Source organism: Scardinius erythrophthalmus (genome assembly GCF_964197995.2).
Source record: "Scardinius erythrophthalmus genome assembly, chromosome: 4".
Classification (NCBI taxonomy): domain Eukaryota; kingdom Metazoa; phylum Chordata; class Actinopteri; order Cypriniformes; family Leuciscidae; genus Scardinius; species Scardinius erythrophthalmus.
Window position 1 is genome coordinate 2,343,132 of NC_138224.1, and position 24,431 is coordinate 2,367,562.

Genomic DNA, 24,431 nt, shown 5'->3' on the forward strand with positions numbered 1-24,431 from the left:
TGTCCATTTATGTTCACGATTGTGCTGCATTCACCACAAAAATAAATGTTTTATGTATTTACAGTAGGAAATTTACAAAATATCTTATGGATCATAATCTTCACTTAATATCCTAATGATTTTTGGCATAAAAGAAATATCGATAATTTTGACCCATACAATGGCTATTGCCACAAATATACCCGTGGGACTCGTGACTGATTTTGTGATCCAAGGTCACATTTGAAGTGGATCAAAACCTTTCATCAAAGTTAAACACGAATTTTGAACAATACCCGTTTTGGTCTTAGGACAACTTTGATGAACTTTTTTGATCCACTTCAAATGATGACTCCTGTATATTGTCTTTGTATGCAAAGATGCTGTTGATAAAACTTGTTTTCTGTAGCTCAAATGGTAGAGTACATCGCTAGCGGCATCAAGGCCATCCGTCGGGATGCATCATGCTAAATGTAAATGAAAACATTCATTTAAATAACTTATTGACAATAGCCAGGTGCAAACAGAATACAAAAGAGAATATAATAAGAGAGGTGATTCTGTTTGAGATGTCTTGACAGTGATGGGAAGAGAAGAGCTGTTTCCGCCTGAGTAAGTGTGCTTTGCTCTCAGCCCCGGCCGAACACATTACCATGAACACGAAGAAGACTGCAGACATCCACTGCAACCTAACAAGGTCTGGGGGGAAGAGTTATTCCTGGCAGTTTCTCAAAAACCAACCTCATTAAAACAGACAAAACACACCTGTTCCTCTCAGACAGGGCTGGATTAAAGCCATAAGGAGCCCTGGAAGAAAACGGCATCACATCTTTCTTATAACTTGCTTTGCAGCTGCTGTTATTATTGGGCCGTCTGAAGGAGACCAGGACTCCCAGATAATGGGGTTATACAATAGCCAATGGCTTCTGCGGGGCGGGGGGGGGGGGGGGGGGGTTGATGGAGACACTGTAATGATAGACGTCATGCTGTTCCTGGACAATTACCAGTGAAATATGGGAGATCAATCTCCACTGAGGACGAGTCGCGACAAGTTCATCTGACCAGAAGACAAAAGTCTGTGAACAAAGGACATTTTGGTCCTGTTAACACCGGGGGCCCTATTTTAACGATCTGAAACGCAAGTGTCAAAGCGCAAAGCGCAAGTAACTTTGTGGGCGGGTCTTGGCGCTGTTGCTATTTTCCCGGCGGGATAAATGACTCTTGCGCCCGACGCAAATCTAAAAGGGGTTGGTCTGAAGTAGCTTCATTATTCATAGGTGTGGTTTGGGCGTAACGTGAAATAAACCAATCAGAGCGACATCTCACATTCCCTTTAAGAGCAGGCGCGCTTTTTCTAAGCGGATTCCTATTATAACGGCGGATTTGCCAGGCGCGCACCAGGAGCGGTTCACAGCCAAGGAGACCGACGTCCTCGTCACGGCCGTAAAACACAGAGAAGTGACACTGGGGATGGAGAAACAAACACACCCAAATTAGCTTCGGTGAAACAGGCGTATGATAATTTGGGCGTATGATTAAATGTGTAAGCTAGATTTATGCCTATTTTATTTTCACATCTTCATGGACACAACAATGATTTCCCTCGTGTATTAATATGAATAAATGAATGAAATCTTTATTTCGAACAATTAAAAAATAAATTAAACCAAAGACAGCAACACATTAAATATCCATCAATAAAAATAAAACAAAATCAAGAAAAACAAAACCTTTTTTTTTTTTTTTGCATAATAATCACACTGTTCGAAAAGGGATACGTAGAAGCCCTAGGCTTATCAAGACCTACAAGACCTTTTCTTAGTAATAATGTATGATTTGCAAAAATGAAAACGGCTGCTTCTGTGTAGATGAGAGCATCAAATTGTAATGCGCGTTGTGCACACGCTACATTGATTATGGCCAAGCATGCGCCCTTAAAATAGCATGAATAACATGCGCAACGCGCCACTGACTTTAAACTAGGTTTTTCCTGGTCACTGGCGGAATTGGTTTCTAAACCTGCAAAATAGCATGAGGGAACGTTTGCGCCGGAACACGCCTCCTCTTTGCGCTGAACCGCCCCGGGGAGCGCAAGTGTATTTGCTAGTTAACCGACGTGCGTCTTTGGAGGGAAAAGTCCGCTTTGCGCGGGTGCAAAATAGGAATGATACATGCGTCAGTGTACAAAGTCAATTGCGCTGGGTGCAAGATAGGGCCCCGGGTGTTAAGATGCGTTTTGGTCGATCGGATCACAAGTAGACGAGGGAGACACATTCCCGTTCCTGGTGTTTTAATCCATCCCTTTTGTCCACTTTCAACCACTTCTGTCCTGATTTCTTCAAGGGGAGGGTCTGGGCGTGTAAATGTAAGGGCTTTTTCAGATCTTTTGATCTATTGGATGAAATAAGCTCAACGTGATTGAAAGGATTGTGTGTGAGAAATCAGGAATGGTGAGAGAACATTGTTCTAGGTACGTTTTTCATCTTCCAACCAAACTTGGGTCTTCAGTCGACAAAGTTTAAATCCCATCTGGCTAGAGATACTTATATACTGTATAGATATAAGTGTATAGTATAGAGATACTTATACTTCCTATAATATTTAAGCATTAGATCAGTATAGGTGGAGAGTAGATGGTCTTATTGAATGCACTCGACCACATAACATTACACTATGAAAGCAATCCAGTCGAATGTGTTTTCAACTACCTCTGGAAGTGGTCGAAAGTGAACAAGCTCAAAACGTTTTAGACCCCGTTAACACCTGTATTTAGCGTCGTCCACTTGTGATCCGACTGATAAATCATTTGTTAATACCAGGGCTGTGTGAGTCTGTCTGGGTGAATCACATGAAACCTGTCAAGAACATGTCATGAGTCTAAAGCCTCGTTCAGACTGTCAGTCCAAATCTGATTTCTTGTGCACATTCGATTGAAATCCAATCAGATTCAGCAAGTGTGACATTTTTACAAATCCATTTTAAGCTACATTCATGAGTAGAAAACAACTCGAATCAGATCGCATTTCTGGAATTCCATTTCAGTTTTTGCGTGTTTTATATGACTTTCTTACGCCACGTTAACGCTTTTAGAAAACATGCTGAACATTTGCAACAACACAACCTTGTTTCTGCAGCAACTTGCTCAAGCATGTTTCTTATAACAACTTCTGACATTTACGTTTTGCGTGGCGTGAGAAAGTCACATAAACCACATGAAATCCGACCAGAGCAGTCAGACAGAAACAGATTTCCAGAAATGCAATTTGAATAGGATTTCAAACCACAAATCAATGTAGCTTGTTGTTTGATTTTAAATCAAATTCAATTAACAAGTGGTTGTTTATTTGAGCATCTTGACCAGACTGACACTGGAACAGTGGCTCAGCCAATGGCGTGAGTTTGGGGCGGGACTATCTGTTTGTTTGACCAATGATAGAAGCTGGTCCTAAATTCTATTGGTTTAAAATCCATTTGGTGATGCTGGTGGCACATAGCTTTAATTTATGCTGATTTAAAGGGGTGGTTAAATGTGATTTCACTTAACTTTATTTAGTGTGTAATATTGCTGTTTGAGCATAAACAACATCTGCAAAGTTACAACGCTCAAAGTTCAAAGCAAAGGGAGATATTTGCTTTTAAAGAAATTCCTTTTTAAGGACTACAACAAACGGCTGGTAGAGACTACACGACAGGGTTAGTGACATCACCAACCCTAAAATTTACATAAACCCCGCCCCCAGAACACGATTCACACATCAGCTTCATAAACTCATCAACTAAACATTCAGAAATGTCCTGTTGCTTCTACATGTTGTCACTTCTTCTTGAGTCTCTCCATCTTTCTGACTTCGGGTTGAACATAAAAGGCTAAAAGTTTTTGACATTTTCAGTGCATGTGTGTGTGAGGTAAAAGGACACGAGCTCTTGAAGCTCCGCCCTCTGTGCCGGGAGCAGCAGCTCATTTGCATTTAAAGGAACAGACAAAACGGTGCGTTTTTGCTCACCCTCAAAAAGTGACAACTTTAACATGCTATATATAAATATCAGTGGGGTATTTTGAGCTAAAACTTCACACACACACTCTGGGGACATCAGAGACTTATTTTACATCTTGTGAAAAGGGCATTATGCCACCCCTTTAAATAAAAAGATCATTGGATTACATTATGTTGTACTGTAGTCCAGTAATTAAAAACACTATTCAGAATGAGAATAAAAAACAAACAAACAAAAAGACAGAAAAGTAAGACAATACACACATTTCATTAATGAGAATTTGAAGGGAAATGGGTTACACTTTATTTTAAGTGGTCATTGTTACAGTGTAATTATATATTTAAGTACTGACTAATATTAAGCAACTACTTGCACTTACTATAGTGTTAGGGTAGGATTAGGGTTTGGTTGAGGGCTAGTTGTATGTAATTATGCATAATTTACTGTTATTACTATGGTAAGTACATGTAACTAATGTAACAAGGACACTGTAAAATAAAGTGTTACTAATAAAGTGTTATTAATTCCATGATGCAAAACATCTAGATGGTCCTAAAATAGGCCTTACTTTTTTTGCAAAATCATTAGTTTTTGATCTAGGTTTTGGGGTCAACTGTGACCCAAGATTTTTGTGAGATTCATCCATTTTAGCAAGACGTGCAAATGTTCAAAGCTTTTCCAGAAACAGGCACGATTGAGATATAACATGAGTAGGTGAACATAAAAAAAAAAAAAAAAAATCAAAGCGTGGCATTTCTAGTGAAACATTTTTCATATGTAAATCGTTCCTGTCTGTCACTATCTACCCACAAAACGCCCCAAAAATAGCAGCTTGCTCCGTTTCTGACACCTCAGATACATTTGAAATACAAACGACCAGCTCTGAGTAAGATCTCATCTGGGCCTGTTCAATGTGCAGCCTGACAGCTAATGCTTTTATGTGGATAAACAATTCCTCAGACACATGAGGGGACGGATGTGTGCGGCTGGCCTTGAATAATGCACGGGAAAACGAGTGTGACTGCTTAGAGAAACATGTTGGAGGCTTTAGTCAAGCAAGACACTGTTTGTATTCAGAGTTATCTTCCTGCAAACACAAAAGCCAGTTCAGAGTGAGCACAGGCTACAAAAGAAATGCACGCAACCACACCGGCATTTTAATTGATCGGTTTGCCATTCTTCCAGCAAACGTTTTCTGTTTATTAAAGAGACATTTCGTTTTGGTTATATAAAAACGTTTAGAAACCGTTAACTAGAACGAGCATGGTGTGGGTGTTCACAGGTGTAAGACACATACAGATCGTTACCCACACATGTGCTCTATACAGACTTCAAGAACGATTCACAAGAATCACCTTCATCAAGAGAAAGGTCACGGCACGCAACACACAGCCATTTACAAACATTAGAGAAATGTTACTTTCAATAAATGCAGAAACTCACCGTGCGACAGGAACACCGTGACGACACCGGACGCGCTCGACACGTCAGAACGAGACAGATCCCTTTAAATCAAGTGAACTCTCTGAACTTTAGCTGAGCGGTTGAAAATCTATAAAGATTTGTGATTTTCAGGCCAAATCTTAAAAAGTCATGGAAATTCCAATAGTGAATATATTTATTTATAGTGATGCACAACTCTCAAGTGTTTAAAAAACGCTTCTGTTAAAATGGTAAATTACTGTAAAATAATTGCATTTGTCAAAACTTTGACAACTTTTAAAAACGGTTTCCACTTATGTCTGATTTTTTTTTTTAAAACAATTTTACATTTTTTTTTTGCGATGAAATTCATTAATTCATCACATATTTAAATAACTTTTGGCAGTTTTGTGAAAAACAAATAACAAATTTGTTTTTACCAATGGATTTTTTTATAAAAAAAATAAATAAATGAAAAAAGTTATAAAATAAATGTATTCAAAATAATAAATATAAAAAAAGTAAAGTTGGCAAAAATAAAAGTAGCATTTTTGTTCAAATTGATACAATTATAAATTAGTGTAAAATAATTGTAATTCATTTGTCAAAAGTTGTGGAAACCCTGTATTTTCCACTTATAAATATTTTATTAACAATATCAAATATATATTTTTTTTTTTGGCTATAGAATTTCCTTAATTCATTACAAATTTAAATAACTTTTGGCAGTAACGTGAAATGCAAATAATGCATTTCATAATGCAAATGCAATAAGGTAAAGTCACTAAAAAGGATTTTTTTATGATTGCTAAAAAATTGCTAAATTAAAATAAAGGAAAAACTAATTAAATGAAATAAATGTAATGTTTACTGTTTACATTTTTTAAAATGTTTAAAAATTCAAATTCAAATAATAAATGGATAAATGGATTTTTGTTAAAAATAAAATAGTATTTTACATTCTATAGATTGATTTAACGTCACTTTGCGTCTACCCTCAAGCGTGCATGTGATTGGTCTGTCTGTGGTTAGTGATCGACGCTTTTAGTGCAACTCAATGTCGACGGCTTCCAGTGTAGACACGGTGTACGTGTGGAAAACAGAGCGGAGAGAGAAAGCTAAAGTGGTTGGCAGTGCAAACAAACTGCAAAATTAAAGCAGTCACTAGTTCAGTGTATATATATTTATATATATATATATATATTAAGGACAATTATACAAAAAAAAAGTAATTTACATAACTTTCAGTCTACATGACTTTCTTTAAAAGAGCAACGTGGTCGTGGTCACAGTATTTACACGGGTGAGACAAGAGCATGTGCTTGTGGTCAGGGGCGCCGCTAAGGGGGGGAAAGTTAGGACGAAGAGTCCACACACTTTTGGAGCGCCAAAGCGATTGATTTTATTAATGGTATGGGTGCAGTGTAGGAACCTCATACTGTCCAGGAGCCATATCACCCAGTAGCCCAAGACTGGCTGCCCACTGAAGCAAAGCAGGGTTGCTGGAAGGGGTGTTAGTGAGGCCAGCAGGGGGTGCTCATTATAACGCCCCTGTATAGTGATGGGGGTAATACTGTCAAAGAGCACTGTCCTTTCGGATGAGACGTGAAACCGAGGTCCTGACTCTCTGTGGTCATTAAAAATCCCAGGCTGTAACTCCGACATCCTTGCCAAATTTACCCATTGGCCTCTGTCCATCATGGCCTCCTAATCATCCCCATGTATACACTCTAAAAAATGCTGGGTTGTTTGGGTCAAATATGGACACATCAATGGTTGTTGGGTTAAATTTTTAAATTTCATTTTTAACACAACGGTTGGGTTTATTCATATTTGGCCCAAATTTGGGTTAAAACAACCCAGCTTTTCTTAGAGTTGGCTTCATCACTCTGTCAGTAAGCTGGTGTGTGGTGGGCGTTCTGGCGCAAAATGGCTGCCGTTGCATCATCCAGGTGGTGCGTCACATTGGTGGTGTTTGAGGAGTAAAGCGCTGTGAGTTCCCAGAAAAGCGCTATATAAATGTAACAAATTATTATTATTAGGGCTGCACGATTAATCGAAATTAAACCACACGCGATTTGGCAAAGACTGCGATTATTTTATGCGTTGCTTGTCAGTGCAGCGCGACTTTATCAGTAGGACGTCTCACACACACACCAAATATGCCCCACAGCAGAAGTACGATAACACACATCATTCCAGGAAATCCCTGTTGGGCATCATCGCTGTAACAGAATAAACAGAAGACTGAAACACTTTGATTGATTAAACATGGCATCATCTCACAGAAGGAGGAGCTCAACTGTCGTTATGAAGTGAGTTTGGAGTAAAAGCATGTTATTAAATGTTGTCTTTTGTTGGACAAGAGGTTCATAAATGCTTCTCGTGTTTGGAAAGATGTTTGACGCGTGTTGCTTTTACAAATGCACGTTATAAGCGACTCAAACTCAGTGCTGTCAGAGTGAGCAGCGTTTACAGAGCCGTACGTCACTGACAAGCTGCACATAACAAATAATCACAGCCTTCGCGATTTCAAAATCACGAGAAGCCAAATCGGTTTAAGCGCGATTTCATGTTAATTGCGATTAATCGTGCAGCCCTAATTATTATATTCTTTCACAGGGCCTAACATTGCTAGCGGCGCCCCTGCTTGTGTTGAGCAGGGTGTTGGACTCAACAGTGGGATCCAGTCGCGGTGTAGTTGGACATCTCTCGGCGGATCGTGCTGAACGGCGACAGCTCCAGTTCAGTCGTGCACTCGTGCTCGTTGTCGTCGCTCGCGGTGGCCGAGGAGTGTGTCGAGATCCCACAGCAGAAACAGCAACACTCGAGGAACGCCCGTCCGAAGGGTCGGCACAAGCAGAGCAACAGAACCGGCGTCACAGCGGCCCGTAAGAACAGCAACAACTGACTGAGCAAGTGCAACAGAGCCATGGTGCTCTGCGGGACCCCGGCCGCCATGTACGCCGAAACCATGTTGCACACGTTCTCCGGCACCACACACGCCCCGTACACGATGGCTAGCGCCACCACGGTGCAGTTCATTTGGCTCTCCAATCGGATTTGCTTCTTGTTGCCTCTTGCGCAGCCGCGCTCGGCACGTCGGATCCGTCGGGCCGTCGCGACCGAACTCCCGATGGTGAAGAGCGTCGGCAAGCAGAAGTAGCAGCCGAAACACCACCACAAACGCGCGCCTTCGTACGTCAAGCCGAGCACGTATAGCGTATCAGGGAGGGACGTCGAGATGCGGATGAGGCAACGCTCCGACGCTAACGTGCCGTCGCCGTTTTCCGACACTAGCTGGCGGATCAGGAGCTCGGGGAGGGCGAGGAGTAACGCGCCGATCCAGATGACGGCTAGTTTGGCGGCAGTCGAGGTGCAGTTCTCGATCATCTCGTAGTACATCTGGACGTTGGTTGCGGCGCGGAAGCGGTCGATGCACAGAGCGCAGAGCGTGAAGGTGGTCACGCCGAGAGACGCCACCTGGGAAATACAAGAACACAAATACAGTTTGCTCATTCAATGGGCTGGTGGATAATATATAAATGAATTCATTAACGTATTAATTAAAAAATATTTTGAAGAATGTTGGTAATCAAACAGTTGATTCATGGAAGTCAATGGGGTCCATCAACTGTTTGATTACCAACATTATAATATCTTCTTTTGTGTTCAACAGAAGAAAGAAACTCATACATGTGATCAACTCATCAAGTGTTCTGGTTGATAATATATAAAAAATATATATTTTTATATAATTAAAAATATTATTTATAAATATATTTAAATACATTTATATAAATTTAAATAAAAAAATGGAATTAAATAAAAATTATGTAAAAGTAATATAAAATGTCTTGACTTTTTAAATTTCATTTTCATCTATATTTTAATTTACTAAATTTAAATAAAAAAATAATTAAAATGTCAATAAAAATTCTTGATGTCATTTTTTTATTTAATTCATTTATTTATGAATTTAATACATATGTGTGTGTGTGTACATATACATATACACACACATATATATAAATATATATATATATACACACACACACACACATACATACATAAATATATATATATATATATATATATATATATATATATATGTAAACACATTGTTTCAATTTAATATGGTTACATTTATTTATAGTTTAAATTATGTAACATAATTCTTTGTTTAAACTTATCTATATATGAACGTATTAATTACATTACTAATACTTTAAATTTTTACTTCAATTTTACTAATAAAAACAATTAAATACAAATTCTGAAAAATCTAAAGTTTCTTTTAACTAAATAAATTAATATATAAAAGGGTTAAATGGATTTATTAATATTAACATGGTTTCAATTTAAACATGCAATAAAAAGTGACTGATTGATTACATTTACATTCATTTTTATTAAATTCGCTTCTGCTTTTCTGCAAAGCCATCGAGATCTATGAAATCTGACTGGTATATCAACTGTTCAAATGTTGCTATCACGACAGCCCTGTTTGTGTGCCACTACATTATCTGTCAGTAGGTGCGTCAGGCCGGCGGCGTAAACAAACCGCTTGAAAGGGAAGTCTGAATATCGTCTGGCAACTCTCTGAACCCAGTCCTGGAAACACTCTCCTTATTAATCGTTCGGCACATAACAGCTGGATTGCCAAACGAGAAACTAACAGCTCTCACATTTCCAGACTTCATTTGCTGTGTTATCGTGACAGACAAGCCTCCCGCGGCCCAGCAATTCATTTACACGGCACAGAGAAGGGCCCTAAAACCCTCTGAACGCACACTTCCCACTGTCAAACGGGACATTCGCCATGAATATTGCCACAATAAATTGGATGATATGAAAGAGTATTTACAGAGGCGACACAAAAGAAACAACAGCAATGAATAGGAGACGACCGGAGAGATTCTTGGCCACGTTCTCGCAGCTGCATCCCAGCGGATCATACAAACCCAAATGAAAGAGGCAACTAAGTGTTTGTCTTCATTATCATAATTACAGAGCAATCAGGCACATCAGCATCAAGGAGGAGACAATTAGCGGAACGCGCTCGTGATGAAAACCAGCCCGCCTTTTTCATCTCCGAAAGCACATTGGTTAGATGCTTCATCATTTTGACGAAAAGCACACTGTTCAGAATCCATTATGGACCATTGTGTCCATTAAGATGCTGTAATGGTTCTGCATTACTTCCATAGGTGTGAAACACATCCATCCTGCACCATTAGATCTCAGCGCATTGAATGATCTTCGGTTTACTCAAGGATGAGCTTATTCCCAACAGCAGGCCAGAAAGTGATGCTTCCCGACTGAAAAAATTAAAAATAAGAACAAAATAAAACCCTCATTTTCCTTTGGAGGGTTGCAGATTTTTTTTAATCATTTTTTTTATGAATTAATATTTTTTTTATTTTATTTTCTCCAAATCATTTTCCTATGAAGGTTTGTAGATATTTAATTTTATTCAATTAATTAATTTATTTTTGTATTTTATTTTCTCAAAAATTGCTTTTCCTTTGAAGGGTTACAGATATTATATTTTATTTATTTATGAATTAATGAATATATATTTTTATTTTATTTTCTCCAAATCACTTTTCCCATGAAAGGTTGTAGATATTTTATTTTATTCAATTCATAAATTAATTAATTTATTTACTTTTGCGGTATTTTTTGTCCAAATTGCTTTTCCTTTGAAGGGTTGCAGATATTCTATTTTATTTTATTCTATTTCTCCAAATCACTTTTCCTATGAAGGTTTGCAGATATTTTATTATATTTTATTTTATCCATCTGTTTATTCTCCAAAACGCTTGTCCTATGTAGGTTAGCTACTTTAATTGAATTTAATTTAATTGTTCAAACTACTGCCATGCGCTTCCTACATCAAACTCTATGTCGCAACACTTGCAAGAGCATTAAAAAGTGCAATGCAGTGGCTCTAATTCATATGTTTGATTAATTTCATCATGATTTGACACACATGTGATGGTCATGTGACTAACTGAAGTAAATCACACACACCTCACGCTCCGGCAAACAGTCCAGATCTCGACCCTGACCTGACATTCACAGGCGTCTTCTAGCTTACAGGTTTCCGAGCAGCAGGAGATGATGGTGTTGGCAGAGATGGGCTTCACTAACGCCTCATTTATTCTCTGATTAAGAGGCTTTCTAGAAGAATGGAGGTGCTGGTTATTAATCTGGTTTAACGGCTACTTTCAGACTGGAGGCCATTTCTGGGCCACTGCCAGCAGCGAGGGCAATAATTCTTACATATTGACAAATGAGACAGCACTGAAGCATAAGCGAGCTAGAAACAAAAGCTATTACGGTAATAGTGTTATATATGATATATTCAGCTACATAAATTCAGGCCATTAGAATGGGATTCAACAGCCTGGATCAAAAACACAAACACAAAGTGGGTTACTAATAAAATTGAAAGCCAACAAAAACCCAGTAAACAATGAAATAAACTGAAATAAAATTAAATGACCCACAACCCTATGTAAGACAAGAGGTTTAGAGAATAAACAGATGGATAAATAAAATAAAATAAAATAAAATACCTGCGGAAAAGCAATTTGGACAAATAGAGAAGAAAAAAAAAGTAATTATCTGGATCATTTCATAGGAAAAGTGATTTGGAGAAATAAAATAATAAATAAAATAAAATAAAAATCTGCAACCCTTCATAGGAAAAGTGATTTGGAGGAAAAAATAAAAAAATAATTAATTAATACATGAATAAAATAAAATACCTACAACCCTTCATAAGAAAAATGGTTTGGAGAATTGATGGAAAAATAAATAAATAAATAAAGTAATACAATAAAATAAGATATCATCATCATGCAGTTGCTAAAGTGTTCGGTGTGATGTTTAATACTGCTCTAGAAAGCTGAACTGTCAGATGCGTCTCGACCGCATGTTTGCTCGATGAGATGAGACGAGGCCTTCCTACAAATGTTGTGACTGATGCAATCTCCAAAAAGCTAAAGGCCAGTCAAAACACAACACTGCACCGGCACGCATTTCCTCGACCTTTCCTAGGAAGAAATGTCAGATACCTCTGATTAAACAAGCTCACTGATCAGACAAGTTCCATCGGCATTCGCTGAACTTACTGAACTCCACATTATACACCTGAAAACACTCGCAGGAGACGACAGGTGAGGGGATGCAGACTTCCAGCTCACATGAACTATCACACACCATGTGTTTTCTTAAAGGTGCTGAATGTAACTTCTTCACTCTACTAAAGCATAAAAATACCAGAATATGTTTGCAGATATTTAGGAAACATGCTTGTTTCTCTGAAAAACACTACAGCCTGTTATTTCACTTTGAAATGTGCTTTCGGTGTCGGAATGTCTGTTTTTGTTTTGTTCTGTGTGACTCCGCCCACTGCCAGTTCACCCAATAGTATGGACCTTATGTAGCCCCGCCCCTTTTCAGCGCTGCGCTCGTTGTCTTTTGACTTCCGGTCTGTATTTTCACAGCGATTCTGCGTGTTTATTAATGAACGGCTCGTTTTAAAATCTTCCCGGTCGACTGACATTTGTTAAGTCATCTGCTTTAAACATTACAATCCTCATGGTAACTTTCGTTGACTTTACATTAAGTAAATCCACTTCAAGAGCTAATTACTCCTGGACAGCAGCGCCATAGAAATATACAGAGCGACCGCAAAAATGGAAGTTCAAAGACAATATTCTAAAGATGGCGGCGCCCTCGTGTCTCTGACGCATAAGGTCTATAGTAGTATATAATTAAGCAATAAGCCGTGTTTTACAGTGGATTTAGAACAGTTAAGGGCCGTTGTTCGGCACGACGCGGAGCGAACCCCTTAGCTGTTCTAAATCCACTGTAAAACACGGCTTCAAGGGGCTTATTGCTTTTATGAAACGGTTACTCCATAAAAATATTCACGTTAATATTTATTTTATTCATAAAATAAACACCAGCAACAAAGAATATAACGTTATAACACATTTATTCCTCCGCCAAGCAATGTAGTTCCAAAGAGGTTGTGCAGCACACATGCAGCAACACAGAATCACAAACGGTGGTTGCGTAGTAACTAATGTAATGCGGTCACAGGTGTGTGTTTGTTGAGTCATTTACAACGGCTTCGAACACGGCTCAACCAATCAGAATCAAGGACTGGAACTATCCGTTTTATATCGACGATTATCTACTATAATATATAATAGACACCCCGGGATGCCAGTTGGGAGTAAACATCATATTGCAGCCAGCAAATAAACTGGGTCAGAGATTGCAGATTCTACCCAACCTAAAAAGTCTCAGTATTCATCTAAAAATCTCTATGAACGAGAGAATAGTGTGTAAGACTCCTTGGCTTTCATTGTCAATTGCGCTCGTTCCTGTTGTGTTTCCTCAAACTGGCGACCCGCGTGAGTGTCGAGTCTGAGGAGGCGGGGAACAACGATCTCCCATATTTTGAATTTGAACTGCAGTACCTATTTCAACCACAAGCTGTTATTCTTTCAGACTGCACCTTTAATCTTGCATGAATGCGTGCGTGTGTGTGTGTGAGCGCTACATTGGTCTGAGTAATGTTGCCGGAGGCGTTTTCTCCCAGTGGAGCACTCGCTCACAATCTGCCCTTAAGACTGACTTTACTCACCACTTAGCCTGAACGCATTCATACAGTAGCTGTGCTGCACAAGCACACACACACACATACACACACACACACAGAGTCTTGTTTTCATTCAGCTTCACCATTGTCAGGCCGTGCCTCCAGGCCCTCGCTGCCTGTCCCATACAATCACAGCAGGAGCGCAGTGTGTGCCACCAGGACACCGTATTCGCACCGTTCTCCCTCCAAAACACACACGAACGTCTCAACATCCCCCTCACCGCCTTCACATTCACAATAGCAGCTCACACAGTCTCACTCTCTAAGGAAAACGGATGAGTGAATCTCATAAAAGTGTCTTCAAGACAAGTCGGTGGCCATCTTGGTTCGCCCCGTAGCAGATCTGCGTATACAAGTACAGCTTGAGTGGAGAAAGGCTGAAATCTTTGATACGGCCAGCAATGTATTCAATATATTTATTTTGGGAAACCTGAAACCAGGTTTTAAAGTGCAAGTTTTTGTAAACAATACTGTTATCATCTCTGCGTAAACTACAAAAACAGTGACGTCATGCGCATGTTTCTTTAAAAAGTGAAATCGCCATCTACTGGCCTGGATTGCATAATACAGCATTTTTAGTCGTTTTCGAAAAATACAATGGAAAAACGTTTCAGTTTGAGTACATTGTTGTCTTGTAAACTGAGGCCTCCATTGATGCCATATTGAGCATTACGATTTCATTTGTTCTTCGTTCACGAGTCGTCCGATCATGTTAAAACATCAAGAACATGTCATATTTCACCCCTAAATTCAAATGAAAGAAATAAGACATATTTTGATTAAAGAAAATGAAGCCTGTTTTGAGGAACATTAAGATGGTTTTGTTTTCATGTCATTTTACTTCTCAAATCTGATTATCATAAAGCGAAAAAAACCCCTTCTTATTATCTTATTACTGCAACATACTGCCTTTATGCATTAAAATAATGCTTATTTTAATTTAAAATAATTGCATTAGTGTGCAAATTACTGTATTACAAAAAAAAAAAAAAACCCACGCTAAAATCTAATTAAAATCAATAATAATAATGGGAATAAAAAAAATACCTCGACACATTAATTCAAACTTGAATAAAATAAAATAATAAAATATCTGCAACCATTCATAAGAAAAGTGATTTATTTGTATGTATGTATATATATATATATATACACACAAAAAAAAACAGTATTTTTATATTATCTATATATATATATATATATATCTGCAACCCCAATTTAGAGAGGTAAAAATAAAATATTTATACCAAATTTTCAGGAAAATAATGTTGCAATGATAAAGGCTTCAATCATTTTACATTATGCATGCAATTTCTATTTGAATTTGGTGTGAAATATGATCTGGATATTTTTTTTCTGTGTGTTAGACCAAGGGTCCACAGTGATGACACTAAAGAAGCGTGAGGTTTGTGTATCGTACAGTGAGCTGAGCTGAAACTGGGTGTGGTGAGCTGAAGAGGAGCACAGCGGGGCGTCTGCAGATTTCAGGTTGTGTTTGCGCTGTACAGTGTGTGACGGAGGTCAGTGCAGGTGTCCCGAGGGCAGGGTGGATGCTCCTTTACATGACGTCTCTCCACACGAGACGGGATTACCCACAGTGCCACGATTTCAATACCTCACCCTTCTGTGCAAAAAAAAAAAAAAGCAAACCTAACACTCTCAAACGGATTTGTGCATGACCTACAACTGAGTAAACGTGAACAGATTTATGCTGATTCTCAGTCATTTGAATGAGTGCATCTTGAAAATACGATTCAAATAAAATCAAATAGATGCAAATAGGTGCTGATAAACTCTACCATTGTTTTTCGAGGGCAGACCTGTTTCGTTTATGTATGCCTGAGAAATATGCATGACATTAAGTAAATCTCCTCCTATATCCCAAAGGAGAAAGAAATGTAAGTTTGGAACAACATGAGGGCAATTAAATGACAAAGTTTGGGTGAAAAGTGTGAAAATGTAAAGGGTTTACTCTAGGTTTGAGCAAATGCTTGCTTTTGCCACATTATGCACACAAAATATTAATGAACACAGAATGCATTACCTCAATATATGGTATGACTTTACAGGTGAACTGGCCCAACAGCCAGGTCTTTGTGAGTTGGTGAAACACCACGAGAGGCAGGCAAAACAAGAGCAGTGCAAAGTCCCAGATGGCCAGGTTAGCCAGAAGAGCATTTGAGATACTCCTCATGTAGTAGTTATGGCACACGACACACATTATTGCTACATTCCCCGTTACTCCAACAACAAAAATAAGGAGCGAAACGATAGTGATGGCATATGCCCCATATGTCTCGCTAGTGACGGGGTAGAAAGGATTGGGGAAGAATTCGCTCTCCTCGTCCTCGGCGTACGGAGGGGTCATTGGCGTGGCGTCCCATGGGTCGTCGATCTGTTTGGTGTGGAATTCAGTATATCTGGTGAGATCAAATGGGAAATCTGTGGAGGTGAGAGCTAGAGGCTTGGGCATCGGTTCCCACAGGGTTAAAGAGGACGTCAGGGCGTTATAATAACTTTCCACTGGTGTCAATGAGGCAGTGCTTTTATTCGGGCCCCTCTTAAACGTTTTCTTGTGGTGTTCCTTTGTGCCTCTTTTGCGTCTGTGGTTTCTCTCGCGGTCCCCTCTCTTGCTCATTGAATATGGCTTAGGGTTATTGTGTCCATCTGCTGTTCCCATGGTAGCAGGCATCTCACCATTCAACTTTTTCCTTTTATGTCGCCGCAAGGGCTTATGTAGGTTTGTACCACTATCTGTGGCCGACATGAGATTTTTTAGGTAAACAGGTTTACCTGCACTCCAGAGATGCGAGGACCAGCTCCTGTTGTCTCCTGAAGTGTGTTTGATGTCAAAGGCAGGTGTACCTGCGGCTCGATGCCTCGCAGGGAGTGTGCCGCTGGCTTTCGGATCATGAAGGCTCCTAAGAGTAACCCTGCCTGTTTCTTTGGTGTGTGCATTGCGCGTTTCTCCATGCAACAAAACATGTGGACATCCTGCAATGACAAAGATCGTTCTTAAAAGCAGCATCTGCATCTTCAACGAGTCAGTGTGCTGAAGATGTTAGAAAAACACTCTAATGTGATGCATTGCATATAAAACACAATCTTTTTTTCTCCCAGATTCACATGGTCAGAGGAAAAAGTTCACACGTGAATGATCGGGAAAAGGCTAATTAGATCCATGCAAATGACTTTTCCGGTTATGTGCGGCAAATGAAAACCTGCTCCTCGAGATTCTCCCGTCGCGTTCCTCGTCTTAGCAAAGTGACAGCGAGGCGTTATTCCGTTCAAATGACATTATTTCAGCTTCTGAGGCGCATTGCATCCCAGTCAGCTGCAGGAATCGGTCGCATCCCGGGATCTGTTGGGCGCGGCAACCTGGAGTCTGCCGTGCGCGGAGAAGCGGAGTCCCAGGGACGCGCTCCGTGGCGCGAGCGTGCGGGGAGTTGCTTTGCAGCGAGTGAGGAGAAGCTGATGAAGAAAATGGACGGGCTCTCTCTCTCCTGGTGGATAACCTTGTTCTGTCAAGCCGGATCCATCAGCATCAGCCCCGTGGACCACCGCAGCTGGATCGACCCCGCCCCGCCCGTGCGCACTACACTCATTACCATGCGTAATTACGCATGTCAACAGAATCTTAATCCCATCAGTCTAGAGTGCAACACGGGCTTATACGAGTTAAACTACAACGTTGTGCCACAGTAACACAGTGAAAGTGAAACGTCAACATTTATTCATAAAATAAATAATCGTGATATATCGCCTATTCGTTGTCTTTTTAATATTCAACACGTGCATAGTACATGCAAAATACTTGAATATAAATAATATATGTTGTTTTAAGACATCGGTTTTTTTTGTCTACATATGCACTGAACATACACAAAAGGTAAAGATTATAGCCTACATTAAACAGAAAAAAGTCTTTTTTACAGGTTAGGTTACATGTGTTTCTATAGTAATTACTATAAATTATGCATAATTACAAGCAACTAACCCTAAACCAAATCTAATCATGACCCTATGTAAGTACATGTTGTTAATTAAAAGGATAGTTCACCCAAAAATGAAAAGTACCCCATGATTTACTCGCCCTCAAGCCATAGGTGTATATGACATTCTTCTTTCAGACGAATACAATCATATTAAAACACGTCCTGGGTTTTCCAAGCTTTATAATGGCAGTGAATGGAGGATATGATTTTGAAGGCCAAAAAAGTACACCAATCCTTAATAAAAGTAATCCACACGGCTTCGGAGGGGTTAATAAAGGCCTTCTGAAGCACAACAATGCATTTTTATGAGAAAAATATCCATATTAAAAACGTATAAAGTCATAAACACCTAGGAAGGCTTGAGGGCGAGTAAATCATGGGGTAATTTACATTTTTGGGTGAACTATCCCTTTAATATAACTCAGTACTTAAATGTATAATCACACTGTAACAAGGACACCTTAAAATAAAGTGTAAGTTGATTTATAAGTTAAATATATTAATATAAATGCAAACAACAACATTCAAATCCATCTTTTGAATATCAAGGCCCTCGGATGTATTTGAACACTTTAACCCACATGCAGGAGACACTTGCTGTGATCTCTTTGTTATGCAAGTGCAATGAAATTCATACATCTACTGTATGTGAGCGACTGAAGTGAATAAATACTTTTTGGGGTCACGGCATATCAATAACAAGTTTCTCTCTCTTCTGAAAGCTCTTCGGTGCATTGATATGTCGAACAGGTTTTCTCAGCCTGTGGCAATGTCACAATAACAGAGCGGAAGGGCAAGAACCGACTTGCTTCAGGTTTGTTTCCTGCTGGACAGAAATTTGGGCTCAGAGGCGAACATTTACAAACAGACAAGAGCCTTTCATTGCCTTGCAAAACATCATGTGGAAACACTCCTTATTTAAGCTCAGGCATGCTTTAGTTTCTTTGTTCGGCTGGGTCCAAAGTTTCACCTCTTAATCTTGCTGGTCATCGAGATCTTGGCAGAAAGCTGAAGTGTAAAACAGCGAGGCCCGGTGCAGAACACAAGCTACTGGAGTTGGCACAGGCTTTGCTAGCAGTGATACTCCGTTGCCAAGTGGAAACATGGGGTTCAAAACGCCAAATAACAGCGTGAGCCGCAAGGTCAGATACTGGACTTGACAAGAACTGTAAGCTGACTGAAATGTTGTTGCGTGTGGAATGAATGGAATGATTGGAGCAACATGATGAGCCAGACGTTCGGGATTATTTCATTAGTGAATTGAGTTTCTTTTTAGTTTCATACACTCTAAAAAATGCTGGGTTGTTTCAACCTGCATGTTTGGGTCAAATATAGACAAACCCAACTGTTGGGTTGAATTTTTAATAATTTTTTTTAACCCAACTGTTGGGTTTGTCTATATTTGACCCAAACATGGGATTTAGAGCATAGCCCAGCATTTTTCTATGCATAGCAACAAAGATATATTTGTATACTCAATTAAATGATAAATTAAAACCAATTTCTCCATGATTTCTTAGTTGTTACGCCTTCTTCAAATAGCTTTTTCAAAAATAATTTATTTTCTTAATCACTAGGGTCTACATGTGTCCTGATTTCCAGAAAGACGATAACAAAACAACCTTAAAAAAAAGATAGTTTCATGAGAAGCAAAACTGCATCGCAAAAGAACATATCTTGAATATAAACATGTTTGACCACCTACAAATAGCAACATTTTTCATATTCTTCTAAGCATGCATTTTTCATCATATTTAGATGAAAACAAAAGCCTCAAATACACTTACATTCGAGATATATTTTCTGAAATAAGCTTCTGTGTGTCATGCAATTTTGATTTGGGATTGCCTTTATGAGAAAACAAGACATAAAGACTTTCATAGACTGCATATGCCTTTTGTTTAGAGATGATTTAACTATGCAAATATGAATACATGACAGGCTCAAAAAGCATCAGCTGTTTGCATCACTAAGCAACTGGATTGGTCATTTGAGTGGAACAGATATTACAGCAATCTAAAGCGCCACCTGGCGGTGTAAAGCAATACTGCATAAACATATTACTGACAGACAGACAAACACAAATTCACCCTTGAAGGACAGACAAACACATATTCACCCTAAAACACACTTATGGAAGACAGGTGTAGTACTGCATGTCTAATTCGATGCAAATCTAAATCCAGAATAATGGTTTCTGAAGAGAATGAAGCTGGAATCATCCAGAGACAGGGTATATTTCTGTGATCAATCGCCTGCTGTCCACATGAGCGAGATGATGAATGACTCGAATATCTCTGAACACGCATCAGCAATACCTCACTGCTAGATTCACAATATCACAGACACGAGTCTGCATTTATCAGTCAATCGATCAATCAATCAATCAATGAGTCAGAGTGCATTTACTCTAAGATGAAGATCTTTGATCGTTTACTCTCCCTCATGTCCTTCCAAACCTGTAGGACTTAGCCCTAAAGTTTAGCAAAATGACCAGGCTTCTGTTTTCCATATTTTAAAAGACTGAAGGTGATGAAACACTCATAAGCTTACTTTGACGCATCACAGAGAAAGACAATATCTTAAACCTTGAATGTCACATGACCACTCATACTGGGTCCGTAGACGTCTGAGTAAAAGCCATTTAATTCCCCACACAATAGGACAGAAGCATCGTATCTGTTAGAGAAGTGGCGTGATGACGCAGTTAGCGGTGAGTGGACTGTCAGTGGCTCTCGGATTGCTCTGGATGACTCAGAAAATACACCTCAGAGCTTGTTTGGGATTTGTCCAATGAGATTTTTGTTTTAGAAATGATCATTTTTCGCCATTCAATTGCTAATCTGCAAAAAAGAGCAAAACAATATTACAAAACAGTAATGCAATGTTGAAGCACCAATTAAAATAACAATAAAATGTTTTCTAAGGCATTGCTATAAGCAGTTTATGTGTTTTTAGCATGTCTTTAAGTGGTTGCTAGGTAGTTGCTTATTATGAGCTAAGTCAGTCTTTGCTATTCTGATCTCTAGAAATGGCTCGAGTTCCTCCTCTAATGGAAGTCTAAGGAATCCAACAGGCTATAATTGTTTGTCGGATTAAAAAGAGATCTAATAGCACACCTCTCTATTACTTTTGTGGTAGTTGTACATCATGCATTTATTTATTTATTTATTTATTTCAAGCAAATAGTGTGACAACAAAAAAAATACATAATAATAATAAGAATAATAATAGTAAGAATAATAACTTATACACTTATGCTTGAAATGGAGTGGGGAGAAGTAAAACTTATTGAACCCCACCCCAGTCTGTCAAAGAATACAAACAAAATAGCTGCTTCCTACTTCAACTATCTCAAAGAGAGAAGGAAAAATACAATTATTTATATATATAAAAAAATAATAGTAATAATAATACCTCATTAAGAAACAGTATTATAGTTGCACATGTGCAAAACCACACATACATACTATACATATTCATACAGATATTACCTCAGGTAACAATAAATATCAAATACCAACAATGGTAGACGGAATACCACAAGGGTACATAACAGTGATGAACAGCTACCAACAATGGTAGACGTAATACCACAAGGGTAAATAACAACTAATCCAACACTCCACACAATATAAATACAATCAAACCTCATTATCATTGTAATGGGACCAGACCTTTTGTTTGTAAAGACGTTTGAAAAGGTGAATGTTTTGACATTGCTTAAATTCAAGCCCCAAATTATTCCACAAAGTAACCCCACATACAGACATAGAAAAACTCCTCCTGGTGGAACCCGCCATTGGGACCACAAAGTTCCCAAATCCTCTCAAATTGTACGACTGCTCTTTGGGAGAAAACATGTTTTGAACGTTCACAGGTAATAAATAGTGATATGCTTTAAACATGAACTGTGCATTATATAATTTTACGAGATCCTGCATTTTTAATAACTTTGATTTAAGAAAGAGAGGATTTGTGTGTTCAAAATAGGCAGCCTTGTGTATAATTCGTACAGCCCTTTTCTGTAGCAAAAAAAGTGATTGTATTACATTTTTGTAATTATTGCCCCATACCTCTACACAGTAGATTAGATATGGCTGTATTAAAGAACAATACAAGGTATGGAGTGCGTTTTGATCAAGGAAATGTTTAACTCTACTAATTATAGCAAGGCTTTTGGAGACTTTAGTAGTTATATGTCTGATGTGGGCATTCCAACTTAACTTATGGTCTATCGTTACACCTAAAAATTTTATTTCCTGAACATTTTCAATTGGAACTCCATCTATCTCAACCAGTTTCTGTGAAACGGCTTGATGCTTTCCAAAAAACATCACTTTAGATTTATCTAGGTTTAAGGATAATTTGTTACTTTCCATCCATTTTTTAAATTTACTTAGTTCTTTGTTTATAACGCTAATAAGTCGCTCCAAACTGACGTTACTATAGAAAATGTTTGTATCGTCAGCAAACAGTACACATTTAACCAACTGAGAAACCTTAAAAATATCATTAATATACAAATTAAACAATTTGGGGCCCAGTACTGACCCCTGGGGGACACCACAAGCAATGTCAAGACATCCAGAAGAAAGCTCACACATTTGGACATACTGTACCCTGTCGCTCAAATAACTTTTCAACCATTTCCCAGCCACCCCCCGTATTCCATATCGTTCTAATTTCTTAAGTAGTATATCATGGTTGATGGTGTCAAACGCTTTTTTGAGATCAATAAAAATTCCTATTGCATGTTTTTTATTTGTTAATGCCTTCGATATTTCTTCTGTAGCATCAATTATGGCCATTGAAGTGGATCTATTGGGTCTGAACCCATATTGTCCTTCATTAATTAACTTTTGCTTATGTATAAAATTTTCTAACCGTTTGTCAAAAACCTTTTCAAGGATTTTTGAAAATTGGGGAAGGAGTGAAATGGGTCTGTAATTAGTAAAGTGATTCCTATTTCCATTTTTGAACAATGGTATGATCTTAGCAATTTTCATTTTTCTTGGCACACAGCCGTTTTTAAGCGACAGGTTACAGATATGCGTTAGAGGCTTTATAATGCTTTTAATTATCTTTTTTATTAGTACCATATTGATTGAGTGACAGTCTGTGGATAACTTGTTTTTAGATTTTTGCACAATATTCATTATTTCACACTCACTGACAGAAGAGAGGAAAATAGTATGGTCGTTTCTTTCAAAGTTCAGCTCCAATTCTTGATTTGGAATTTTGGCTGCTAAATCAGGGCCAACATTTACAAAAAAATTATTGAAATCATTTACTAATTTATTCATGTCATAATTTTCTCCATTAGAGTCAACAAAATATTCCGGGTAATCCGTTTTATTAAATCCTTGCTTAATGATACTATTTAATACTGCCCAGGTTCTTTTTATGTTAGATTTATTAGCTAGTAATAGTTTTTCATAATATTGTTTTTTCGCCATTCTCATTATAGCTGTCAATTTATTTTTGTACAGTTTATATCTATCCTCAGCTTCTTTGGTTTTTGATTTAACAAACAATTTATAAAGGTTATTTTTCTTCTTGCATGCATTCAGCAGGCCTTTGGAAATCCAAGGGCATTTTAGATTTCTTTTCGGTTTACTAAATACTCTGATGGGACAGTGCTTATTGTACAAAGAAGTAAATATTTCTATAAAATTATTGTATGCCACGTCAGTCTGCATCTCTCCATAAATAGTGTTCCAATCTTGTGACCTTAATTCTTCATTAAACCCATTAATAGCTTCATCAGTTTGTACTCGTCATTGACGTCATTGACGTGCATTGACGTCTTACTAGTAAACTCGTGACATTCAGACCATCTTTGAAAATGTATCTTTATATAATAGACTGCATAATCTTACACCATGTCCTAACCTGACCAACAAAATCCATCAAACAAATCACAACCAATCAGAAGAGCGTGTGGGCGGAGTCTCTTTGCACTCACAACTAAATGGATAATCAAATACATAAATATTACCAGGGCTGCCAACTTCTGAGTTCAGCTTGGAGTCATAGATATCATATAAAGGCTAGATGTCTTAAGGCGGAGTCACTTCCGGCATCACCGGTGGCCATCTTACTACAGGGCTCTGTGAATTAAGGTGAGTGAGCAGCACACACACAAATCCTCTTATCTCGGTGAAATCTTAACGGATTTACAAACGGTTTGGTTTCTTACAAACGTCATTACCGTGGCTATAATTCTTTCATATGGAAGTCCATTTGTATAATTATTCATATGTATGCAGTGTCATAGCTACATCTCTGACATTTATAACAAACCAAACCGTTTGAAAATTGGTAGAAAATTGAGCAAGTTATGGTTATTTAAA

General features: G+C 38.3%; 1 protein-coding gene across 1 annotated transcript; it reads right to left on the reverse strand.

Moving 5' to 3' along the window:
- Window positions 1-6,403: 6,403 nt before the first annotated feature.
- Window positions 6,404-17,562, reverse strand: gpr37b (G protein-coupled receptor 37b). The gene is made up of 2 exons (XM_081362889.1): window positions 16,125-17,562; window positions 6,404-8,880 (listed from the first exon to the last, which is right to left on the reverse strand). The coding sequence occupies exons 1-2, from the start codon at window positions 17,112-17,114 to the stop codon at window positions 8,071-8,073; spliced, it is 1,800 nt and encodes a 599-aa protein (XP_081219015.1). The 5' UTR covers window positions 17,115-17,562; the 3' UTR covers window positions 6,404-8,070.
- Between the last annotated feature and the right edge of the window lie 6,869 nt (window positions 17,563-24,431).

Excerpts from the sequence above, each read along its gene's own strand:
- gpr37b (XM_081362889.1), bottom strand. The coding sequence starts at position 17,114 with ATGCAGATGCTGCTTTTAAGAACGATCTTTGTCATTGCAGGATGTCCA. Across the intron at positions 8,881-16,124 it reads AAGTCATACCATATATTGAG|GTGGCGTCTCTCGGCGTGAC; the intron begins GTAATGCATTCT and ends TGTATTTCCCAG.